Raw genomic sequence first — 23,869 nt, forward strand, 5'->3', positions numbered from 1 at the left:
TGGCTCTGGCGTAGGCCGGTGGCTACAGCTCCGATTCAACCCCTAGCCTGGGAACCTCCATATGCCGCGGGAGCGGCCCAAGAAATAGCAACAACAACAACAACAACAAAAAGGAAAAAAGACAAAAAAAAAAAAAAAAAAAAAAAAAGAAAATAACCTCATTTATAAGACATGTATACTCAAGTATTAAAAGGATAAAGGGCATGATGTGTAAAATCTATTCTTAAATAATTCAGAAAAATGCTGTGGGGCTGGAGTGAACACATGCGGCAAAATGTTAAAAATTTATGAACCTGGGCTAAGAGTATATAAGAGTTCTTTGGGGAGAGACAAATAGGAGGGGGGCATTGGCATATATACACTACTACATATAGAATAGACAACTGGCAAGAACCTATTATATAGGTCTTTACACAATCTGCTCAATATCCTGTAATAACTCATCATGGGGAAAAAAGAACAGAGATATATATATATAAATCAGTTATATATATATATACATAAAACTCAGTCACTTTGCTATACACCTAAAACTAATAAAACATAAGTCAACTATACTTCAACAAAACTTAAACAAAGAGTTCTTTGTACTATTCATTCAATTTTTGAGTATGAAATTCTAGCTTATCAGGCACAAATTTTTTTGTTTATAGGAAATAACAAACACATTGTGAAGCTGCAAACTATAGTGCAAGCTCACATTTCAGTTAATCCTTGAGCAGGTATATAAATAATTTTTAAGTATCTTCTATATAAGAAAATCCTTGTTTCTGAAATAAGTTTTTATATAAAGCCAAATCCTTGTGACTTAAGGACGGTTTTACAGTCTTCAGTGATTTTAGAAAGTGTTCTTGTTTCACTGTGGTTGCTTCTAGTCCGTTTTCTTGCAGAGCTAGCAAGGCGGCCTATAAGAGACAGAAAATAATAAATATGCTTCATTGCTATTTAACAATGTATGGTAATACTTTAAAATCTCAACACAAAGATCTCAATCTCACTTCATAGAATTTCAATATTCATGACACTAAAAACATTAAGCTAAAAAAGTAAAAGTGATGTGCAAAAACAGAATGTGTACATGTATGTGTAACTGGGTCACCATGCTGTACAGTAGAAAAAAAATTGTATTAGGGAAATAACTATTAAAATCAAATTAAAACCACTATGAGGTACCACCTTACACCAGCCAGAATGGCCATCATCCAAAAGTCTACAAACAATAAGTGCTGGAAAGGGTGTGGAGACAAAGGAACCCTAGTACACTAGGGTGGGATTGTAAATTGGTGCAACCACTGTGGAAAGCAGTATGGAGATTCCTCAGAAAACTAAACATAGAACTACCATTTGATCCAGCAATCCCACTCCTGGGCATCTACCCAGAGAAAACCACAACTCACAAAGACACATGTACTCCAATGTTCATTGAAGCACTATTTACAATAGCCAAAACATGGAAACAACCTAAATGTCCATCAACAGAGGAATGGATCAAGAAAATGTGGTACATACACACAATGGAGTATTACTCAGCCATTAAAAGGAATGAAATACCGGCAGTTTTAGAAACATGGATGAACCTAGAAACTATCATGCTAAGTGAAGTCAGCCATACAATGAGACACCAACATCAAATGCTTCCACTGACGTGGAATCTGAAAAAAGGACAGAATGAACTTCTTTGTAGAACAGACTTTGAAAAACTAATGGTTTCCAAAGGAGACAGTTTTGGGGGTGGGGGAATGCTCTGGGTTGCGGGATGGAAATCCTGTAAAACTGGATTGTGATGATCATTGTACAACTATAAATGTAATAAATTCATTGAGTAATAAAAAATAAATAAAACTGTCAGCAAAGAGGGAAAAAAAATAAAACAAAATTTCCCTGCCCAAAAAAAAAAAAAAAAGTAAAAGTAATTAAAAGTCCTCTTAGTAGACCAACTTCTCTTCTACATTAAATTTTAGCCTTAAGCGGGGTGTGGGGCATAAGGGGGGGAGCAAACTGCAGAATAATATATACATGATGAATGCCTATATTTTCAAGATGAGAAACTATCTGCCTGACCTCAGAGTAGGAGTTTCTAAATAAAACACAGCACTGATCATAAAGGAACAGATCAACACAGAGTCAATGACCCAGCATTTCTCTTTGTATATGAAATGGACACATATATATCAAGAGACATGTACAAGACTGTTCATAGCAACTATTATGAATTATAGCAAAAAAATAGTAACACAAATGTTCAAAGATAAAAATGCATATATAAGTGCAGCATATTCATATACTAGAATATAATAAGCAATAGAAACAAACTACCACTACATACAAAACCATGGATGAACTTCACAGACATGATCTTAAGTTAAAGAAGCTGGCAGAAAAGCATACCATATGTATGGTTCCAATTATATATAAAGTGCAAAACCAGTCAAAACAAATCTCCAGTGCTGAAGTCAGGAGAGTGGTTCCCTTTGGGGACAGCTGGGAAGGCCCAAGGGAAGTTTCTGGAGTACTGACAACGTTTTTTTCTTGACCCAAGTGATGCTTACACAAGTGTGTTCACTTCATGTTAATTAAGTGAACTGTATACCATCCTGATCTGTGCTTATTTCTTTTTCTTTTTTTTTTTTTTTTTAAGGGCTGAACCCAGGGTATATGGAAGTTCCCAGGCTAGGGGTTGAATTGGAGCTGTAGCTAGAGACCTATGCCACAGCCACAGCAATTCCAGACCATTGACCCAGGTCAGGGATTGAACTGACATCCTCATGGATTCTAGTTGGGTTCATTACTGCTGAGCCATGTGGAAACTCCTGTGCTTTTTTCTAAATGTTGTTATTTAATACAATTATGGAAAGGAAAGGGAAAAACCTACAATGGCAGCTTTTGTTACCCTCTAAGTCTAAAATGACTTACAAAGACCTTAAAATGACTTACATCGACCTGTGTGATCTGGCCCACTGTCCACCTCTTCAATAACGTCATTTCCTATCTCCAGTTTTCTGCACATTTTATTCCCTCTGCCTCAAACACTTCCCTTCTCTCCCTTACCCTGGCTAACTCCTATTTATCTCCCAGTTTCAATGTACACACACCCTCTCTCAGAAAGCATCCCCTAACACCCCCAAGCCTGGACTGGTGTCCTGTCTAAGTGCTCCCACAGAACCCTAAACTTCCCTGCCTCACTACATATTTTTAATTCAGTATTACCTCTCTGCATACCCGCCCCCATCACCAACGTGTCAGCTCTGAAGGGAAGGGTTGCAGTGGCCTCTCTCCCCTCACATGGTCCCTCTCTTTCAGTAAATACTTCCAAGTAAATGAAGATCTGAAGAAATGAACAAACATTTTGAACTATAGGTTTCTTCACTAATTAACTTACTTCTTTGCAGAGGTTTCCAAGATCAGCTCCAGAGAAAAGACAGGTTTCTGCTGCGAGATTTTCTAAGGAAACATCAGGCCCCACTGGCATGTTTTTTGTACACACTCTCAGAATAGAAAGTCTGCTCTGGAACAAAACAGAAAATAATGTTTATAACCTTATAACATTTATGCTATATTAAAACATTTCAAGGAGTTATCTTGTGGCTCAATGGGCCAAAGATCCTGTGTTGTCACTGCAATGGCTTGGGCCTCTGCTGTGGCGTGAGGTAAAACCCTGGCTCAGGAACTTCCATGTGCCACGAGCAAAAAAAAATTTCAAGTTAGAGTTTCCTATCATATTACAAAGAAAGTATATATATTTAAAAATCAAACAAGAAGAAAGAAATCTTCTCCAGAGGTAAGGAAGTATAATCCATCAATGGCTCATATGACAACAGTAAAAATGTAACATCATGATAAACTTTTAATATTTTTATGATTAATTTTAAAAATAGCTAACCATAGATATAATCCTTAAGGGACTTGATAAATCTCTCTTCTGGGTAGTCTCATCAGACATGATTCAAAACCAAATACAGGAGTTTCTGCTGTGCCACAGCAGGTTAAGGATACGGCATTGCCAGATTCAAATCCTTGGCCTGGGAGCTCCATGTGCCACAGGTGTGGCAGGAAAGAAAAAAAAGCAAATACATAAACTATTAGACACAACTTAAAAACAAAATAGACATATATTTTTTTTGATTCCTCCAAAATTCAATAAAAATCTAAGGAAGGAAAAAAGTTATTTTCTGTGTCTTTCCTTGCTCCCTATCAGTGGCTCTGGATTTAAGGGCAAAAGATTTGCTGATTCTTTGGCTGTGAATAAATCGTATTATCTCTGCAACCTCAGATTTCTCCACTATAAAATAAGGATGCTGATCCAGATAATCTCCAAAACCCTTTTAACCCCCTTTAACAGTTTATGATTCCTCCATTCTAGTTGCAAAATAATGTCGAGCAGACTCAAAAAACAGTATTTTGAGTCTTCCCTAAAACCCGAAATTACTGCCTCATTTTTAGATTCATGTTTCTCTGAAAACAGGGCCAGAGTAACCAACATAAGAGATGAAATAATGATTTATGACCAAGAAAGGAAAAATGCAGAAACCAATATAAGACACACACCATGCACACCTAAATCCAGTTGGGGATTCAGTTCTGCCAGCTTCTTAGAGCTTGACACTGACACGTTATTAGGAATGTTCACTCAGAGTAAATGGGCACAGTGATCACCTTTTCATCTGGAGGTGGAATATAAATAATCTTATCTAATCTTCCAGGCCGTAACAGGGCATCATCTAACACATCAGGTCTATTTGTTGCTGCAACAATCATGACGTTGCTATTAAAAACTTCTTGAAATTCTAGCTGAGGGAAAACATACAACACAAGATAAGTCAATAAATTGTTAATTATTAAATGTATTTTTTAAATTACCAAACAGAAGTTCCATTTGTTTTTGTTTTTTTGGTCTTTTGTCTTGTCTTTTTTTTTTTTAGGGCCACACCATGGCATATGGAAGTTCCCAGGCTAGGCGTCGAATCAGAGCTGTAGCTGACAGTGTACACCACAGCCATGGCAATGCAGGATCTGAGCCACGTCTGCGGCCTCCACCACAGCTCACGGCAATGCCGGATCCTTAACCCACTAAGCAAAGGCAGGGATCAAACCCATGTCCTCATGGATACTAGTGGGGTTTGTTAACCAGTGAGCCACAATGGGAACTCCCTGTACTTATTTTTAATTTCCACTGTTATTTTTATCCTTTTAGGGCCGCATCTGTGGCACATGGAAGTTCCCAGGCTAGGGGTCAAATCGGAGCTGTAGCTGCTGGCCTACACCACAGCCACAACAATGTCAGATCCAAGCCACATCTGCAATCTACACCACAGCTCATGGCAACGCCAGATCCTTAACCCACTGAGGGAGGCCAGGGATTGAACCTCCAACATGGATACTAGTCAGATTCGTTTCCACTGAGCCACAGCAGGAACTCCCCATTTGTTTTTAAGTAGGGGATTTCTTTCTTGGGACTAGAATGCTTACACTGCCTACTCAGACCATCTTCTTAGTATCAAGGTACCCCTGAAGCAAATTATTAATCAAAGAGCTATTCTACGTACATGGTGAAGGAGTGGCCAACTCTGAGGAGCATCTTGTACGAACTGATAAAAAGCCTCACACCACAACAGAGAACATCTTTCTGGTGCCTTGAATGCACCTGAGCCCAGTGAATGATTACAACTCAAATGGACAACTTGAAAAGACAGAAGCATTAAGCCTAACACATGTATGGCTATAAAAAGTGTTGGCTCTCATGTTCTTAAAGATGGAGATTTATTTTACTTTTTATTTTCTTTCCAGAGGCAGACGTAAGACAATTAACTTAAGTTTGTAGGTATGTAAATCCTGGATAAAGATAAGAAATATCTATAAGCAGCCAGGGCAAGGCTTTGCACATGCTAAGCATTCAAATCTGTTGAAGTGACCTATCAGAGCAGTTCTCCAGAAACATGATCTCTCGAAGCAGTGAGTTTCCCTCATCTGCAAATATTTCAGTAGAGGCTGGACAAACACCTATCAGATGCTATAGAAGGAATTCCTGTGTTATAAAGAGATTTGCTTAGAAAACCTCATGAGTCCCTTCAAATTCTAGCGAGCTATGTTCCTGAGAAGCTATGAGACTCTCTTTCTATAAACAATTTTAAAAATGGGAAACAAGAATAAGAAAAGAATAAAAGGGACAAAAAGATTTGTCAGGTATTATTTAAGGATACCAAACTCTACGTGAAAAAGCCTCAGAAAGGAGGAAGAGGATTTCCAAAAAGGTCATTTTCTTATAACAAAGGAATCCCATCCCTTTAGGAAACTGGAAATCTTTAATTACTAAGATTATGGGAAATAATAAATCTGTTTTATTTCACATAAAAAAATTCTAGAAAGGGATGAACACTGGTTTTTCAGGATACAGAGATAAAATGAAACTCCCTTCTCCACTAACACTATGTCAAGTTACATTTCTAATCTTAGGAAAAAATTCACATTCATATATTTCATTATAAAATTTGCCTCACCTTCCCAGCTAAATCACAATTTTATTCATTCTCTAAAAATCCCAAGATTTGCAATCCAAACTGCAATAATACAATTCTTGGAGTTCCCATCATGGCACGGCAGAAACTAATCCAACTAGGAACCCATGAGGTTGCGGGTTCAATCCCTGGCCTCGCTCAGTGGGTTAAGAATCTGGTGTTGCCATGAGCTGTGATGTACGTCACAGACATGGTTCAGATCTGGCGTTGCTGTGGCTCTGGGCATAGGCCAGTGGCTACAGCTCCAATTAGACCCCTAGCCTGGGAACCTCCACATGCCGCGGGTGCAGCCCTCAAATAGACAAAAGACAATAATAATAATAACAACACAATTCTTTATAAGATGAATCCAGCATAGGAAAAGCTAGTGTAGATTAAAAAGCTTTTCTTTTAATGTTGGCCTGAAATTTTGATGTATTCTGGCTAATAAATACCTCTTCATTTTTTTCCAGCTCCTTGTATTTACCATGTTGATCTGATTTACTTCCTCTTCTCTCTATAGTCTTCAGTCCAACACCATCTAATTCATTTAGGAGAACAGAAAGAACACGCTCTTGAACATTACATCCTGTTTTGCTGATTGATCGAGAGCCCAAGATTGAATCAATTTCATCCAAAAATACAACTGCTGGAGTATTGGCTCTTGCTTGTTGAAATACCTTTTGTTAGAAAAAAATGGAAATATTAAAAGGATATGCATCATATACATATGCCCAAGGAAACAGAAAGACAAGGGAAATTCACAAAAATGTTAACGTGGGTAGAGGGATTATGAAGGAAATCGATTTTCCAGATTTTCTAAATTTTCTACACACAATAGATATAACTTTTCTAATAAGGAAAAAAAAGCCAGCTATTTTTAAAAACTAAGATTTATCTTTAAGGCATGCAATAAAAATTCAAAAGCAAACTTAACAACCTGGGGGAAAATAAACACACAAACCTGAGATAAGATTTTTTCTGAATCTCCAACGAAAGGTGAAAAGAGATCAGCCCCGCTCACTGAAACAAAAGAGCAATGACAGCTGGTGGCCAGGGCCCTCACCAAGGTGGTTTTAGCACACCCAGGCGGGCCATACAGGAGAACTCCCTTTGGTTGTGTCAGGCCCATCCTGACAAATTCCCGAGGGAATTTCAAAGGCCATTCAATGCTCTGTGAAGACACAAAAAGAGACAGTTGTTAGAGTACAGTGATCAAACATCAAATAAGTCAGCAAGTTTTTTCACTCAACAATCTTCAGGCACCTGCCACGAGCTGGAAACAAGGTCCATTCCACAAACAGCAGCCAGGGATCTTATGACCTAAGTCAGGTCACATCACTTCCTGCTAAAATCTTTCAATGACTTCTCATCAGAATTAGCATGAAATCCAAATCCAAACTCCTGACTTACCATTGCTTACAAGGCCTCACATAACTTACCACCCAAACATCCCAGGTTTTTCCCATCTCAGAGCCTGGACCTGCAGGTCTCTCTCCACTCGGCACACTGAATACCTAAGATCTTTGTGTGCTGGCCCTCATCACTCAGGTCTCCACTTAGATGCCATTTCCTTGCAGAGGTCTCCTTAACCACTGCAGTTAAAGCAGACCCGCCTCCTCCTAGGCACCCAAGGCCACTACCAATTCTTTGACTTTTGGAGCACTTATTCATTTGCTATCTGAAATTTTTATTTTCCATGTTGTTTGTCATTCTGCTCCTGCTAGAATGGAAGTAAAGTTCATCTCTAAATCCCCAGCACCTAGAATGCCACCTTCACAAAGTAGGCACTCATTAAATGTTAACTGAATAGTAAATTAAGTCCTCACTGCCTCTGAAGTCGGTCATTTATTACCATCATAATGGAACAGATGCAGAAATTTGGGCTTAAAATGTGGAGTAACTTGTCTGGGTCTTATTATCTTACTGCCCACAAGGCAGCAGAACTAAGACATACTGCCTCTACAAAAAGGAGAGACAAACCCCTGTACCTAAGGAACTCATATTTCAGCTGAGGAGACAGGCTTGTAACTAAAAACCAGGCATCCCACAAACAAGGAACAATACATGCAGACACACAGGAAATCATCCAATTCATGCCCCAGCAGCAGGCAGGAAGAGAGGGGAGGATACGGAAGACAAGGAGCAACAGAGCTGAAGTGGAGGCAGGAGTAGGATCACAATGGGCTTGACAATTTTAGTCAACTCTGAGGAAGCAGTAAGGACTAGAAGGAAATGAAACCAAAGGCAGAAGACCACTTAGAAGTCTCTAGCAATGATTCAGACTACAAAAATAATAAGGCTGGATGTGTCACAAGCAGTGGAGATGGTGAGGACAGAATGGATTAACATAAAATGCAAGTGTATTTTATCTAGGGGAAATCCAGAGGGGAAGTTACGGGATGTACGACATGAGCCCATGCATTTAGCTTCTGACTCAGGGGATGGGTGTTGACTGGCTGTGTTCACTGAGGGAGGGAATTCAGGTATAGAGGTGGAGTTGATAAGCTAAACTCTGGACACTCTGAGTGTGAGATCCCTGCAAGTTATCCAGTAGGCAGGCAGCTAAGTAGTTCTGATAATCAAAAGAACTATTTGCACTGGATAGAAACAGTTTTTTTTCTTTTAAGAGCCACATCTTCGGCATATGGAAGTGCCCAGGCTAGCAGTGGAATTGGAGCTGTAGCTGCCAGCCCATACTACAGCCAAAGCAATGCCAGATTCAAGCTGCATTTAAGACCTCCTCTGCAGCTGGCAGCAATGTCGGATCCTTAACCCACTGAGAGAGGCCAAGGATCAAACCCGCATCCTCACAGACACTATGCTGGGTTTCTTAACCAGCTAAGCCACAATGGAAACCCTCCTCACCCCACCCCACCCCTTTATTAAAAAAGATTTTTGAGGAGTTCCCGTCGTGGCACAGTGGAAATGTATCTGACCAGGAATCATGAAGTTGCAGGTTCAATTCCTGGCCTCTGCTCAGCGGGTTAAGCATTCGGCATTGCTATGAGCTGTGGTGTAGGATGCAGACATGGCTCGGATCCCGAGTTGCTGTGGCTGTGGTGTAGGCCGGTAGCTGTAGCTCTGATTGGACCCCTGGACTGGGAACCTCCATATGCCTCAGGTGCAGCACTAAAAATGAAAAAAAAAAAAAAAAAAAAAAAATTTTTTTTTTTTGAGTTATCAGTTTTCAGGGGACAGCTGGAACCTAGGACATTGATGAAATCAGACTCACTCAGAGAATGCAAAAAGAGGACTCTCAGGGGCTCATGGAACCACCATTTAAGGTAAGGGAGAGGAGGGCTCAGAAAGGCAGGAAAGCTTAACATCTCAGAACTAAAGAAAGAATATTTCTAACAGGAAGGTGTAGCTAATCTCTCTCACATATTTTGTGAAGATTAAATGAGAAAAAAATGTAAAAAAATAGGGCATATTATGAATGTGCTTATCCATGGCCACAGGATTCCATAGATTATAGCTCCTAGTAAGCAAGAATAAATTATATAATTGATATGTGTGATTAGAGAAACCTACTTCCTTATGGTAGGATCACCCACAGGGAAGTGGCAAAATCAATTTCCAAAACTGCAATGCAGGTAAGATCTGGAGAGCTCTGTCCCTCCATAGCCACTGTGAGAATCAGTATTAAGTTACCACCCAGGCCATACTGACTCTTTATTATAATTTTTGCTTTTACCAGTCCCAGGGCAAACTCAGGCCTATGAATGAAGAATTTCTCTTTGTAAAGGCCATGAACCAAGAATTTTTTTACATTTTTAAATGCTCAAAAAAAAAAAAATTCAAAAGAATAATATTTTGTGAAGTCAAAAAGAGAAAGATGAATACCATATGATTATTACTTATATCTGGAATCTAATATACAGCGCAAATGAACCTATCCACAAAAAAGAAACAAAATCATGGACTTGGAGAATAGACTTGTGGTTGCCAAGGGGGAGGAGAGGGAGTGGGATGGACTGGGAGTTTGGGGTTAGTAGATGCTAACTATTACATTTGGAGTGGATAAACAATGAGATCCTACTGTATAGCACAGGGAACTATATCTAGTCATTTGTGATAGAATGTGATGGAGGATAATATGAGAAAAATAATGTGTGTGTATATATATATATACACATTATATATATATGACTGGTCACTTTGCTGTACAGCAGAAATTGACAGAACAATATAAATCAGCTATAATAGAAAAAATAAAAAGCTAAAAAATATGTATTTTGTGATGTGAAAATCAGATGACTTCAAAGTCCATAAATAAAGTTCCATCAGAATATAAATACTCATTACATACTGTCTAGAACTGCTTTTGTGCTATGATGGCAGAGTTGAGCAGCTGCAATAAAAACTACAGCAGCAGAGACTACAAAGCCTAAAATATTTACTCTATCCCTGTACAGAAAGTTTACTGACCCCTGTACTAAATTATGAATTCTTTAAAGCAAAAAGCAAAAGAAAAAGAGGGTGAAACATGAAAGTATGGGAGTTCCCATGGCTGCTCAGCAGGTTAATAATCTGACTAGTATGTATGGGGATGTGGGTCTGATCTCTGGCCTCACTCAGGGGGTTAAGGCTCCAGGATTGCCATGAGCTGCAGTGCAGGTCACAGACAGGGCTTGGATCTGGCATCACTGTGGCTGTGGCATAGGCTGGCAGCTACAGCTCCAATGCAACTCCTAGCCTGGGAAATCCCATATGCCACTCATGTGGCCTTAAAAAGGAAAAAAAAAAAAAAAGTATGAAAAATGGGAGTTCCCATTGTGGCTCAGTGGTTAACGAATCCGACTAGGAACCATGAGGTTGAGGATCCGGCGTTGCCGCGAGCTGTGGTGTAGGTTGCAGACGAGGCTTGGATCCCACACTGCTGTGGCTCTGGCATAGGTCAGTGGCTACAGCTTCGATTTGACCCCTAGCCTGGGAACCTCCATTGCCACGGGTGCGGCTCTAAAAAAGGCAAAAAGACAAAAAGAAAAAAAAGACTGAAAAGCAACTCTGAATCTAAACGTTAGGGTTGAATTCATGATAGTAGCAAGTTTCAGTGCAGCTTGTTTTCACAAGTGCATTACACTTAGACTGTCACATTCTACTGGCTTAAGCTGACTCTCTGTCTCACCTGTTTTAACTTCCGTTTTGCATCTTCAAGGCCACCAATCTGCTCCCAGGTAATAGGCTTGACGTCCATCAGTCCAATGACACTTCGAAATGATGAGGGTTGGATCTTCTTAAAAGCTTCGAGGAAGTCTATTTCATCAATCAATGGATTGTCCTGGTTCTGAAGGAATCCACCCCGAAAAGCGGCATCAAAACAAAAATCAGGTGGGACTTTTTTGTGGTACACCAACAGCATTACTTTATTTTAAATCCTTTTTTAAAAACTTACACATCTACTTCATTATCATTATAAAGAAATTTATAACATATGGTACAAAAAAAATTAAACTCCTTCTTCTCAACTCCCACCAACATTCATCCCCAGAGAATGTCAACAGTCTCCTGTGTATTCTTCCAGTGTGTTGTATGACATACCTATATCCTTTCAAATAGATACACAAATGGGACCATGCTGTCCCATTAATGAATAGGACATTCTATGTCCAAATTATCAAATAGATATACAAATGGGACCATATTAATTTGTACTTTTTCATTTATCTTAGGAATCTTTTCATGTCAACTAATACAGTTCTACCTCACTTTTTTCAATTGCATAATATATTGTATGAGTACTTTAATGACATCCTTCTGTTGAACACAGGTTGTTTCTAGTCTTTTGTTATATGCTTAAGTATTTTTATATAATAATTTCCTCAAAGTAGAATTACTGTGCTTGAAGGAACACACACTTACAATTATCACAGCTACCACTAAACTGCCCTCAAAGCTGCACCAATGGGAGTTCCCGTTGTGGCTCAGTCATTAATGAATCCGACTAGTAACCAGAGGTTGCAGGTTCAATCCCTGGCCTTGCTCAGCGGGTTAAGGACCCGGACTTGCTGTAAGGTTGCAGACTCGGCTTGGATCTCATATTGCTATTGCTGTGGCTGTAGCATAGGCCAGCAGCTACAGCTCCGATTTGACCCCTAGTGTGGGAACTTCCATGTGCCGCAGGTGCAGCCCTAAAAAGACAAAAGAAAAAAAAAAAAAGCTGCACCAGTAATATGAAACTGTTCCCATACCTCTCCAACACTGGGCATTACCAAACTTTAAATTTCTGCCAGTGTGGCAGAGGAAATGGTGGTCACTATTGTATTAATTAAAGTTATTCTATCAAGAGCAAGGTAGAGGGAAAATGGGATGAGAAAAATCATTTTGCAACCATCACAGTAAAGGCTGTTTGGTGCAAGAATCATCAATGGATGTGAGGGGAGGGAAAGCTTGGGGAGGAACAGGATGTCACATTCGGTCTCCTCACAGATTTCTTATTAGTTGCAAAGGAGAAAAGAGCAGTTATATGGTAGATAAATTGGATAAAATATGACTGGTTGATCACATCAATCACCCTTCAGGGGCACCACCAATTAGGGGCAAGTGGACATCTGTGCCTACACATGTGACATCCTAAGAAGGATACACTACCACATATATAGTATTCCCAATGGGCGTGCATAACTTGCATCCGACTGTGAAGAAACACAGACAAACCTGAACTGATAGATGTTTCATAAAATCACTGACTTGCATCCTTTAAAAATGTCAACGTCAGGAGTTCCCATCGTGGCACAGTGGTTAACGAATCCGACTAGGAACCATGAGGTTGCGGGTTCGGTCCCTGCCCCTTGCTCAGTGGGTTAACGATCCGGCGTTGCCGTGAGCTGTGGTGTAGGTTGCAGACGCGGCTCGGATCCCGAGTTGCTGTGGCTCTGGTGTAGGCCAGTGGGTACAGCTCCGATTAGACCCCTAGCCTGGGAACCTCCATATGCCGTGGGAGCGGCCCAAGAAATAGCAACAACAACAACAACAAAAAGACAAAAAAAAAAAAAAAAAAAAAAAAGTCAACGTCAAATGTCTTATACACAACAAAAAAGTGCTATGAAAATGTTCAAGATTAAAAGAATTAAAAGCTAAATGCGGAGTTCCCGTTGTGGCACAGTGGTTAACGAATCCGACTAGGAACCATGAGGTTGTGGGTTCAATCCCTGGTCTTGCTCAGTGGGTTAAGGATCTAGCGTTGCCATGAGCTGTGGCGTAGGTCGAAGATGAGGCTCGGATCCCTTGTTGCTGTGGCATAGGCTGGTGGCTACAGCTCCAATTAGACCCATAGCCTGGGAACCTCCATATGCCGCAGGGGCGGCCCTAGAAAAGACAAAAAAAAAAAAAAAAAAAAAAAAAAAAGCTAAATGCAATACATTATCCTGGACTAGATGCTGTACTGGAGAAAAAGAATGCTACAAAAATTGAGGCAGTTACCAAAATCAGAACAGGGACTGTATATCTGACAACATTTTGATCAATGTTAAATTTCCCAAATACAATGAGATTATACAAGGCCATCCTATGGTCATGCACAGGAACATATTTGTTCTTAGGAAATGGATGTTAACATATTAGGGGATAATGGGTTAAGATGCATGCAAGCCATTCTCAAATGATTCAGGAAAAAACAATGTGTATATATACATACTTGACCTTTGAACAACATGCGGGTTAATTCTTGTATTGAGTTTGGTCTTTCAAATCTGACGTTCCCTGCATTTGTGTAGATTCAACCACCCAGGACCTTGCAGTACTCTTACTGCTGAAAAAATATCCATGCAAAAGTGGACTGGCACAGTTCAAACCCGTGTTGTTCAAGGGTCAACTGTACAGAGAAACAGAGAGAAGAAAAGAGAATGATAAATTTAATTTGGCAGAATGTTAAAAACTGGTGATTTTGGATAAAGGATTTAACAAGAGGTCTCTAACAATTCTCTCACAAGTTTTAATTATTTCAAAATAATAATTAAAAAAAAAAAGGAATGGAAAAAGACAAAAAAAATTTTTTTCTGTTTTTTTTCCTTTTGGCTGCAGTGCAGCAGCTTGATGTGGGATCTCAGTTCCCAGACCAGGGACTAAAACTGGGATGCAGCAGTGAAAGTGCTGGGTCCTAACCACCAGGCCACCAGGGAACTCGAAAGACTAATTTTTAAAGAAAGTAAAGTTGAGGATTTTTCATGTTTATTAGCTATTTGTAATCCTCTTACTGTTAACTATCAGTTCATATCTTATTACCCATTTTCTCTTGGATTGTTGGTCTTTTCTTATTGCTTTGTGAGAGTTCTTTCTATACCAAGGAAACAGTCTTTTGTCATGGGCTAAAAGTATTTTTCCCAGTCTGTCTCATGTCTTGCCTATGCTTATAGTATTGTTTTGCCTTCCAAAATGGTCAAATTAGCAAATCACTTTTTTTTGGCTATTACGTTTTATGTTATGCATAGTAAGACCATCTTCTCTCTAAGATTATATTTTGGAGAATCCTTGCAATATCCTTGATCATTCTAATGAAACAGATTTTTTACTATAGTTAAAAACTTAGGAGTTCCCATTGTGATGCAGCAGAAGTAAATCCGACTAGTAACCATGAAGTTGTGGGTTCGATCCCTGGCCCTGCTTAGTGGGTTAAGGATCCTGCATTGCCGTGGCTGTGGTGTAGGCCGGCAGCTACTGCTCCAATTCTACCCCTAGCCTGGGAACCTCCACATGCCATGAGCGTGGCCCTAAAAGGACAAAAAAAAAACCCTTATATTTTTATTCATAATATCTGCATTATATTTTATTTAAAGATTTGCCCTCTTACATCAAATTCTGAACATTTAGTTTTTCCCAAATTCCCATTTCCAATAACAAACTATTTTATTCCATTTATGTAAGATTAAATGAATATGTATATAGAAGGCTATTCTGAACAGCATTCCTAAAACTATTAATAATTATAATCTCTGGGAGGTGAGATTTCAGGCAATTTTAACTTTGTAATTTTTCATCTTTAATTTTTCACGAAGAACGCTATTAAATAATTTTTTGAATACTTTTTTTGTTTTTACTAGCTAGCAGTATACCGGCTAACTGAATACTAGTTAATTTTTAGGTAATACCAACTAATATTAGAAAATTCCTTTTATGGACAGCAGAAATTATCACAACATTATACATCAACTATACTTAAATAAAACTTTAAAAAAATGAAAAAAAGAAAGAAATCTCATTTGTACTTCAAGATCACTTGTGTGCACATTTTTCACTTGATTTTCATAAACCTTTCAGGCAGACAAAATACTCCCCCCTCTATGTGTGTATGGGTTCAATTATAGTCCTAGTCCTTTACTGGGACAACTTCACAAGAAGCTAAATAAACTTTAATGTGTCCTTGAGCGCCCTGGCACAGAGAGAGGGAGCCACAGGCCCTCAGCTGCCTGGAAAGGGAAAGAAGAAAAAGATGGAGCCAGTACCTTCCCAGATGCCTCTGTCCCTTCTTCCTTTTTGCCTTTCTTTCTTCCACCTCCCCTGGTTGTTTATGAGCTCAGCCATCACCTGCGGTAACTACGCCTGGGGCCTGGGCAGGCCCCTCCTGAGGTAGCAGTGGGCTCCACCCTAGGGTGGCTGCAGCTGGCTGGTCCACCTCAGCCAAGGTGCTTAAGGTCAAACCTGGAACTTCAGAGCAGAGGGAATTCTAAATGTAAACCTCTTTTCCCACACCCTGGTATTCTCATCTTCCCCTCAAGAGGCCTATCTTCTCACATCTTCACACATGGAACTTGTGATATCTTCAAGCAGTTTTGGTTCTAAACCCAAAAGATCAGGACTTACAAGTTCACATAATTCCTTTCCCACCTTCAGCATAAGAGTAAAAAATACAGGAAAAAGAAATGAGGAAGGATATAGATTAACTGGTTAAAAAGGTTTTCTAAATTTAGGATAATTAATCATCCTTTTATAGTTTAAACAAACTCAAAACTGGGTTTCAAAAATTATAAGATCAAAGGACAATTTTAATGTTACAAGAGAGATTAAAAAAAACTTTGTCCCAGAATCCTCAGCATGCTGAAATTAATTTTTTTCTGAAAGGGTTTAGGGATTCAGGATGACTTATCACAGAGTAAGCAGATTTTCCAATCTATAGTGTTGACAACTACTATATTTAAGCTAATATCCTAATTTTAAGAAAGACAGTCTTGAATTAAAGACTGAATATCAAAATAAATTTAAATCAAAGTCCAGGCACCTAATCTCCTCAGTTAGAAAAGGGTATTCTCCATACAAAATGCTATGAAGGGAAAAACAGTATCTTGACAATGGAGAAATCTCAGAGATACTATCTTTTCCAAGATATCAAAGTTAATTTCACCAGTAATAGGACAAAGATACATTGTTTGCTACCTAAGAGATGAATGAGAAGACCACAGTATTATTTCTGTCTTATTCTGGCCCAAAACACAAGATCTGAATCAAATCATGAGGAAGTATCAGTCAAACCCAAACTGAGGGGTATTCAACAGAATAACTGGCCTGTCCTCTTTCTAAAAATTTAAGTCATAAGAGAAAGACTGAAGAGTGTTTCTAGATTAAACATCAAGAAGTCATGACAGGAATTCCTGCAATGGCAGAGTAGGTTAAGGATCCAGCATTGCCACAGCTGTGGTATAGGCTGCAGCTGGGGCTCGGATTGATCCCTGGCCTGGGAACTCCAACATGCCTTGGATATGCCTCAGGTATGGCCAAAAGGCAGGGGGAAGATATACAATCTGTAAGCCTGGATTTAAAAATAATTTCTTTTTTCCTTTTATTCACTTATTTATTTATTGTCTCAGCACCTGTTGCATGTGGAAGTTCCCAGGCCAAGGATCAAACTCTTGAGTGCCAAAGCAGTGACCAGAGCCATAGCAGTGATAACGCTAAATCTTTAACCCACTGAGCCACCAGGGAACTCCTCTTTTTTCCTTAAAATTTTTGCTACAAAGGAAATTAGTGGGACAAATGGTGAGATTTAGATAAGGTCTCTATAGATTAGGTAAAAGTATTGTTTCAGTGTTAATTTCCCCATCTTGATAACTGCACAATTGTTAAAGTCCTTGTTTTAAGGAAACATACACTTAAATTTTCAATGCTAAAGGATCATCATGGCTGCATTTGAGAGTCTGAGTATATATATAATAGCATACATATACATGAAGACAGTATGATAAAGCAAAGGTGGTAAATTGTTACAGCTGAAGAATCTGGGGAGTTCCCAACAAGCCTCAGCGGAAATGAATCTGACTAGTACCTATGAGGATGCAGGTTTGATCCCTGGCCTTGCTCAGTGGGTAAAGGATCCAGCATTGCTGTAAGCATGTGATCGAAGACATGGCTCAGATCTGGCATTGTTGTGGTTGTGGTGTAGGCCAACAGCTACAGATCCAATTTGACCCCTAGCCTAGGAACCTCCATGTGCTAAGGGTATGGCCCTTAGAAAGACAAAAAAAAAAACAAAAAAACAAACAAACAAAAAAAAAGAATCTGGGTGAAGGATATACAGAAATTCTTTGTACTATTTTTGCAAATTTTCTCCAAGTCTGAAACAGATTCAAAATAAAACAAAAAAAGAAATACGTGATTCTTCCGGGGCAACAGTGTTTTTTTGTGGCTGCTCTGGACTTCAGCACCAGGGAGTTACTATAGGTGGGGGTAAAATGCCCTCGGCAGACCTCAAGAATTCAGCTCTCTATCCTCATTTTCAATCATATGCTATCGACATGGAGTTCAGATGTAAAAACATGTAAGAAATAGCTGTCCAAGGTATCAAGAATTTCAAGAAAAAGTACTTACCACTTTTTAAAATCCCTAAAGTAACGTACTAAAGTACGTTAATAAAAAGGTTCATGTAGAAGGTCATAAATCAATACTCCTTACCTTCCCACTATGAAGCAGAGCATGCATGGCAGCCTCCCTACAGAGTGCTGTCAGGTCTGCACCAACGTAGCCAACTGTCATTTCTGCAAGGAGGCTCAAATCCACCTGACTGGAGATGGGCATCTTTGAGGTAATCACTTGCAGAATCGCCTTTCTTTGTCCAAGTGTGGGAGTCCCAATGACAACCTATATGCAAAGCAAAAAGAAAGTTTACAGCTTAACTCCCTCTGTTTCTCTGACTCTCCATCTCTCTCAGCCCACCCTCGATTCCTCTAAAGGTAGCTTCTCTCCTACTAATACTTTACTTGCCTCACACACACAAAAAAAGTTTACAGTTTAAATTACTGTATTTTTAATCCTCACCAACATGTATAATAATTTAGTGAACAAATTTGGAACTATGACTATGTACTCTCAAGCATACCTTAGATTCTGAATATATGAAAATCTTTATTTTCCAGAGAGGTAACACTGGCTAAAAAGTTGCATAATTGGAGTTTCCCTTGTGCCTCAGCAGAAATAAGTCTGACTAGTATCCATGAGGATGCGGGTTCAATCCCTTGCCTTGCTCAGTGGGTTAAGGATTCGGCATTGACGTGAGCTGTGGCTCCCATTTGACCCCTAGCCTGGGAACTTCCATATGCTACAGATGCAGCCCTAAAAAAAAATAGTTGCACAATTCAAATTATGTATCACTTAATGTTCGTTATTTTTGAGAGTGCACCAAGTTCTAGGAGCTGTATCCTTGGGAGTACGGACCTAAAGCTTACTCAAGAGACAAGTTCTAAATAGTGCAAGGAAGAAATCCACTCAAGTGCTGAAAAGATTATGCTAAAGTGTGCAATTATCATCTGTCTCTTCAGAATCCTACCACTAGGTTTAAATAGCACTTAAATAACTACTATTCCAACTATTTAATAGAAATCAAGAATCAGGCTAAGGCTGACATTTGTAAAATAGGCCAGCTTTGAAGAGTCAACCTTTCCAGCAACTCAGGGAGCAACTGTGGGATAGGATGCCGGCGTACAGACAAGGAATGAATAAATCTAGAAAAGGTAATTTGTCTGCTCTGACTCACTTCTTCCCTGCCTTCTCCCTTATTTCAACACATTTGTTTCTTGAGGCTATCCTTTTACTTCAAATTCTAATTACAAGTCCGTTAAGAGTTTAACATCCTTGTAGCCATCCTAGTTCTCTTAAAAACCAAAATTACTGATTACAGCATTCATCTTCAGAAACTGCACAACTAAACCCTAATGGCCACTTTGCTTTTCAGAACACTCTGACTGGAGAGATTGGAGGGGGTGGGGGTTGTCTTCGGCTCAAAGATCACTTAGGGACCAGAGAACAGGTTCTCTGCATTACAAAGAACTCCACTCCAGCCTCAGCGACGTCCAAACCTACGCGGCAAACGCCTCGGGTCAGCCTACCAGGAATAGATGGAAGCGATGTTCCCAGTGGCCAAGCTATTTTACCTCTCTGTCAAATCTTCCAGGTCTGCGCAGCGCTGGGTCTAGCGCGTCCGGCCGGTTGGTCGATCCAACAACCACCACCTCGCGGTCCCCACTGATGCCGTCTAGCAATGTCAACACCTGGGCCACCACGCGACTCTCGGGGGCTTGGTGTGGGCCGCCCCGCCGAGGACATAGGGCGTCCACCTCATCCAAGAAGAGAAGGGTGGGCCGGCGGCCGGCCAGCTCCTGGGCGCGCTGGAAGACCCGCCGCACGTTCTCCTCGGTCTCCCCCGGCCGGGCGCCCTGCAGCGCGGGAGCGCTCACTGCCAGCAGCTCTGCGCCCGCCTCCCGGGCCACTGCCCGCACGAGCTGGGTCTTGCCCACTCCGGGGGGGCCAGCCAGGAGCACACCGCGGGGCACTGCTAACCCAAGGGAGGCAAAGGAGCGGGGGTAGAGGAGCGGCAGGCGGAGGAGCTCCCGCAGCGAGTCGGCCGCCTCCGCAAGGCCCCCGAGGGGCACCTCGGGCGGCGGCTCCGATTCCGATGGAGGCACTCCGCTGAGACCGATGTGGGTGCGAGGGGTGACCAGGCCCGCCGGATCGGGGCTTGGCGCCCCGCTCACGATGTGCAGGGCTGCCACCGGGCCGGGCGTGCCCGGAGGAGCAGCGACCACGTGGCCCAGAGAGACTGGACGGTTCCTCAACAGCTCCTGGGCCGCCTCCAGCACCGCGGCCGGATTTGGGGAATCCGGCGCGCCTGCCCGTTCCCGCAACGCCGGCCACACCGCGAGGCGCCGAAGCGGTGGGCAGGGCACTAAACGGAGGCAGCTCAGGCTGAGACTCCCCCGGGCCCCCGGATCTCCCATAGCAGCCCCTGGGCTCGCGCACTGCAGATCCAATTGCACAAAGCCGTCTGCTCTGTCCCGCCGCGGCCAGGAGGTGCAGAGGCAAGAGCCGCCATTAGGCAGGGAGATCTTCACCACTGAGCCCAGGTGCGCGCCCAAGGAGCGGAGGGCAGCTGGGCCCAGGCGACAGCGTTGGGTGCCCTGGTCCCCAGGGTCCACGGGTAGCAGTTTTAAGAGTGGCCCTTCAGCAAATGGACCTGTGTCCGGAGCCATGGCAAAAGAGAAGACCCGACGCCCAGGAAAGTGCGGTAGGAATTCCCCCCGGACGACAAAGGCCGGTACACCGTGCTCCTCGGCCGGAAGTAGGTGATGCGCAAGCGCCAGGGAGTCGCGGTTGCGGGCTTCTGACTGGAGACCGAAAGGACCAATCAGAAAGTTAGATAACGAGGTGCCTTTCCCGGCTTGTTTGCCGTGGAGTCTCATTTGATAAAATCCAGATTTACCCGCAAGGCTTTTCTTACGGATGTCAGGAAGGCAGCGTAAGCTAATTTAACTAGGTCATTAAGCCTGTATTTTAGGCTTAAAGGTTTGAGGAGTCACCGCAGAGCATACTCTTTCCTTGGCTGGTGGACTGGAGCATCACTATCTGCGCTTTTGGAATATCAGCCCAGAGACTGCTATTTTGTGAAGAAACCCCGACTGTCCTTAGGGACACAGTATTTTAGAGTGCTCTGGTGCTAATGCCTTAGGCGACTTGGAGTAGCTGAGACATACAACTTTGGCACCTTCCATAATCTGGGTTCCAACCTTTTTGGAAAAGCACCACCATAGCCAGAGAGAGGATAGCATTTTGAACATCTTGGAGCCGGGAAAGAAGGAAGACCAGGCCATCTGATGCATTTGTGGCACACCAATACATTTTTTTCATATTCCTGACTTCTCCATTGAATGTTCTTTGACAACAACTTAGTTATAACTTGTGTTCCTGAGATAAGTAATTACTGTCTCTCTGATGTACGGCAGTACTAAGTCCTGTATTGGGGCAGTGCTTGTTTACATTATTAAGACCTCCCACCTAACCTCTTTCCACATTTCCTCTCCCCTTCCCACAGGGAATTACTCTTTTCTCCTATTTTTTTTTAATTGTGCTTATGAAAAAGAGCTAGGAGTTCCTGTTGTGGCTCAGCAGGTTAAGAACCTGACTAGTATCCATAAGGATGCATGTTCAATCCCTGGCTTCACTCAGTGGGTTAAGAATCTGCTGATACTGCTGGAATTTGGGTTGCTGTGGCTGAGGCTGGGCCTTGGCTACCACTCCAATTCAACTCCTAGCCTGGGAACTTCCATATGCTCCAGATAAGGCCCTAAACACACACACACACACACACACACACACACACACACACACACACACACACGGCTAAATAGAAATTCCCTGGTGGCCTAGCAATTAAGGCTATGGATAACAAAGCCAAGATAATATGCCTTGTTTTTACCCTATTCACATCTTTCTACCTCCATTTTCCCCACTTTCACTGTAACCCAAATTTGTGAGGTTACAAAATTAAAATTGCAGGTAGATGCTTCAATCACTTGGATTTGGGTTTTTGCTCCCCTACTTATGCAATCAATTGCAGACTCTATACCCATGTCTTTTTTTTTTTTTTTTTTTTTTTTTTTTTCAGGGCCACATCTGCAGCGGCCATATGGAGGTTCCAGGCTAAGGGTCTAATCGGAGCTGTAAGTGCTGGCCTATGCCAGAGCCACATCAATGCCAGATCCAAGCTACAGCTTCGACCTACACCACAGCTCATGGCAATGCTGGATCCTTAACCCACTGAGCAAGGCCAGGGATCAAACCTGCAACTTTATAGTTCCTAGTTGGATTCATTTTCGCTGCGCCACAACAGGAACTCCCCCAATGTCTTCTCAATGGAAAGTACTATCAGATCTGAGAATCTTAAGGCCAATGCCCATTCCTGGCCTCGCTCTACTCGAACCTCAGGGCAGACTCTATGACTGACTTCTGATCACGGTCACTTATCTGGTCTCTGCTGTATGACTCCAGTTCCTGTGCTGGAACAACTTAAAAAGAACCAGAAAGTAGCATTCTAGGAGGAGGTCCTGAAGTGGGTAAATCACCCATGACATCCTGGTTTCTTCTCTCTCTTAATCTTATTGCCTTCTGTTCTTTTTGGAGAATAAAGCCTCCATATTCAGACTTTTCAAGAACACCTTTGTATTTTCTGAAATAAAAAGTGTGGACAAAGTGCGCATTAAATTATTCTATCATGATGCCTCTACCTCACAGAGTTTCTTTTATTCTGGTTCCAAGAAGCTTGGGGAGCCAAACTAGGAAAAGAAGATCTAATGAGGACATAACTGTCCTAAATATGCAAAGGGAGGTCATATAAAAGAGTTGGCAGATTTATGTATATCTATGGTGTGGGACTTGCCAGGAATTCAAGGTTTAATGGTGTAAACCCAAGAGCCTTCTTCCTCATATTTGTAGTGTGGTCATGTGCAAGAAGTAGGTGACTTTTTAAAAGACAGAGCCAAAGGGCATAACCAAAGCCAATATAGGGAAGCAAATTTAGTTAAATCACTCTTAGCATTTTCTGAATTTAGTTTAAAACAAATGTAGAGGTGTTCCCATTGTGGCTCAGTGAAAATGAATCTGACTAGGATCCATGAGGACACAGGTTCAATCCCAGCCTTGCTCAGGGGGTTGAGGATCCGGTGTTGCCCTGAGTTGTGGTGTAGATTGCAGACACGGCTTGGATCTGGCATTACTGTGGCTGTGGCATAGGCTGGCAGCTATAGCTCCAATTCAACCCTTAGCCTGGGAATCTCCATATGCCATGGGTGTGGCCCTAAAAACACAAAACATAAAAAATAAAATAAAACAAATGTAGAGCCTGCAATATTAGGATATAATGTGAAGGAAATCACATGCTGCTCTGGACTGGTCTGAAAGGGTGTCTTTATTCAAGGACCTTGTAGGACTCATATATCCAGGAAATATCCACTTCTCTCTACTCCTAAAAGGTTGAGTTCTCACCTTAGGTTGCAAAGAAAAGCAATCAGGAATCCTGTTCCTGGACCTTTAGGTTTTATCCACACATTTTCAGTGAACTGGAAAAGTGGCTTTTACAGACAGTGAAATCCACTGTATCCCTTAAGGTCAGACCATCTGCA

At 41.4% G+C, this 23,869-nt stretch overlaps 2 protein-coding genes across 2 annotated transcripts in view; both read right to left on the reverse strand.

Moving 5' to 3' along the window:
* Window positions 1-23,869, reverse strand: part of SQOR (sulfide quinone oxidoreductase) — a 377,873-nt gene that overhangs the window by 231,920 nt on the left and 122,084 nt on the right. The window lies entirely within an intron of this gene.
* Window positions 337-20,956, reverse strand: AFG2B (AFG2 AAA ATPase homolog B; the record flags this gene model as incomplete). The annotated part of the gene is given in 8 exon segments (NM_001177911.1): window positions 337-905; window positions 3,380-3,505; window positions 4,654-4,784; window positions 6,979-7,171; window positions 7,456-7,665; window positions 11,623-11,781; window positions 18,375-18,560; window positions 19,850-20,956. Coding segments are annotated over 8 exon segments (2,268 nt in total). The 5' UTR covers window positions 20,945-20,956.

Source organism: Sus scrofa, chromosome 1, assembly GCF_054392235.1.
Source record: "Sus scrofa isolate SSC_HxYL_T2T_F1_AM1 chromosome 1, Sscrofa_HxYL_maternal_Yorkshire_Landrace_v2.0, whole genome shotgun sequence".
In the NCBI taxonomy this organism is placed as follows: Eukaryota; Metazoa; Chordata; class Mammalia; order Artiodactyla; family Suidae; genus Sus; species Sus scrofa.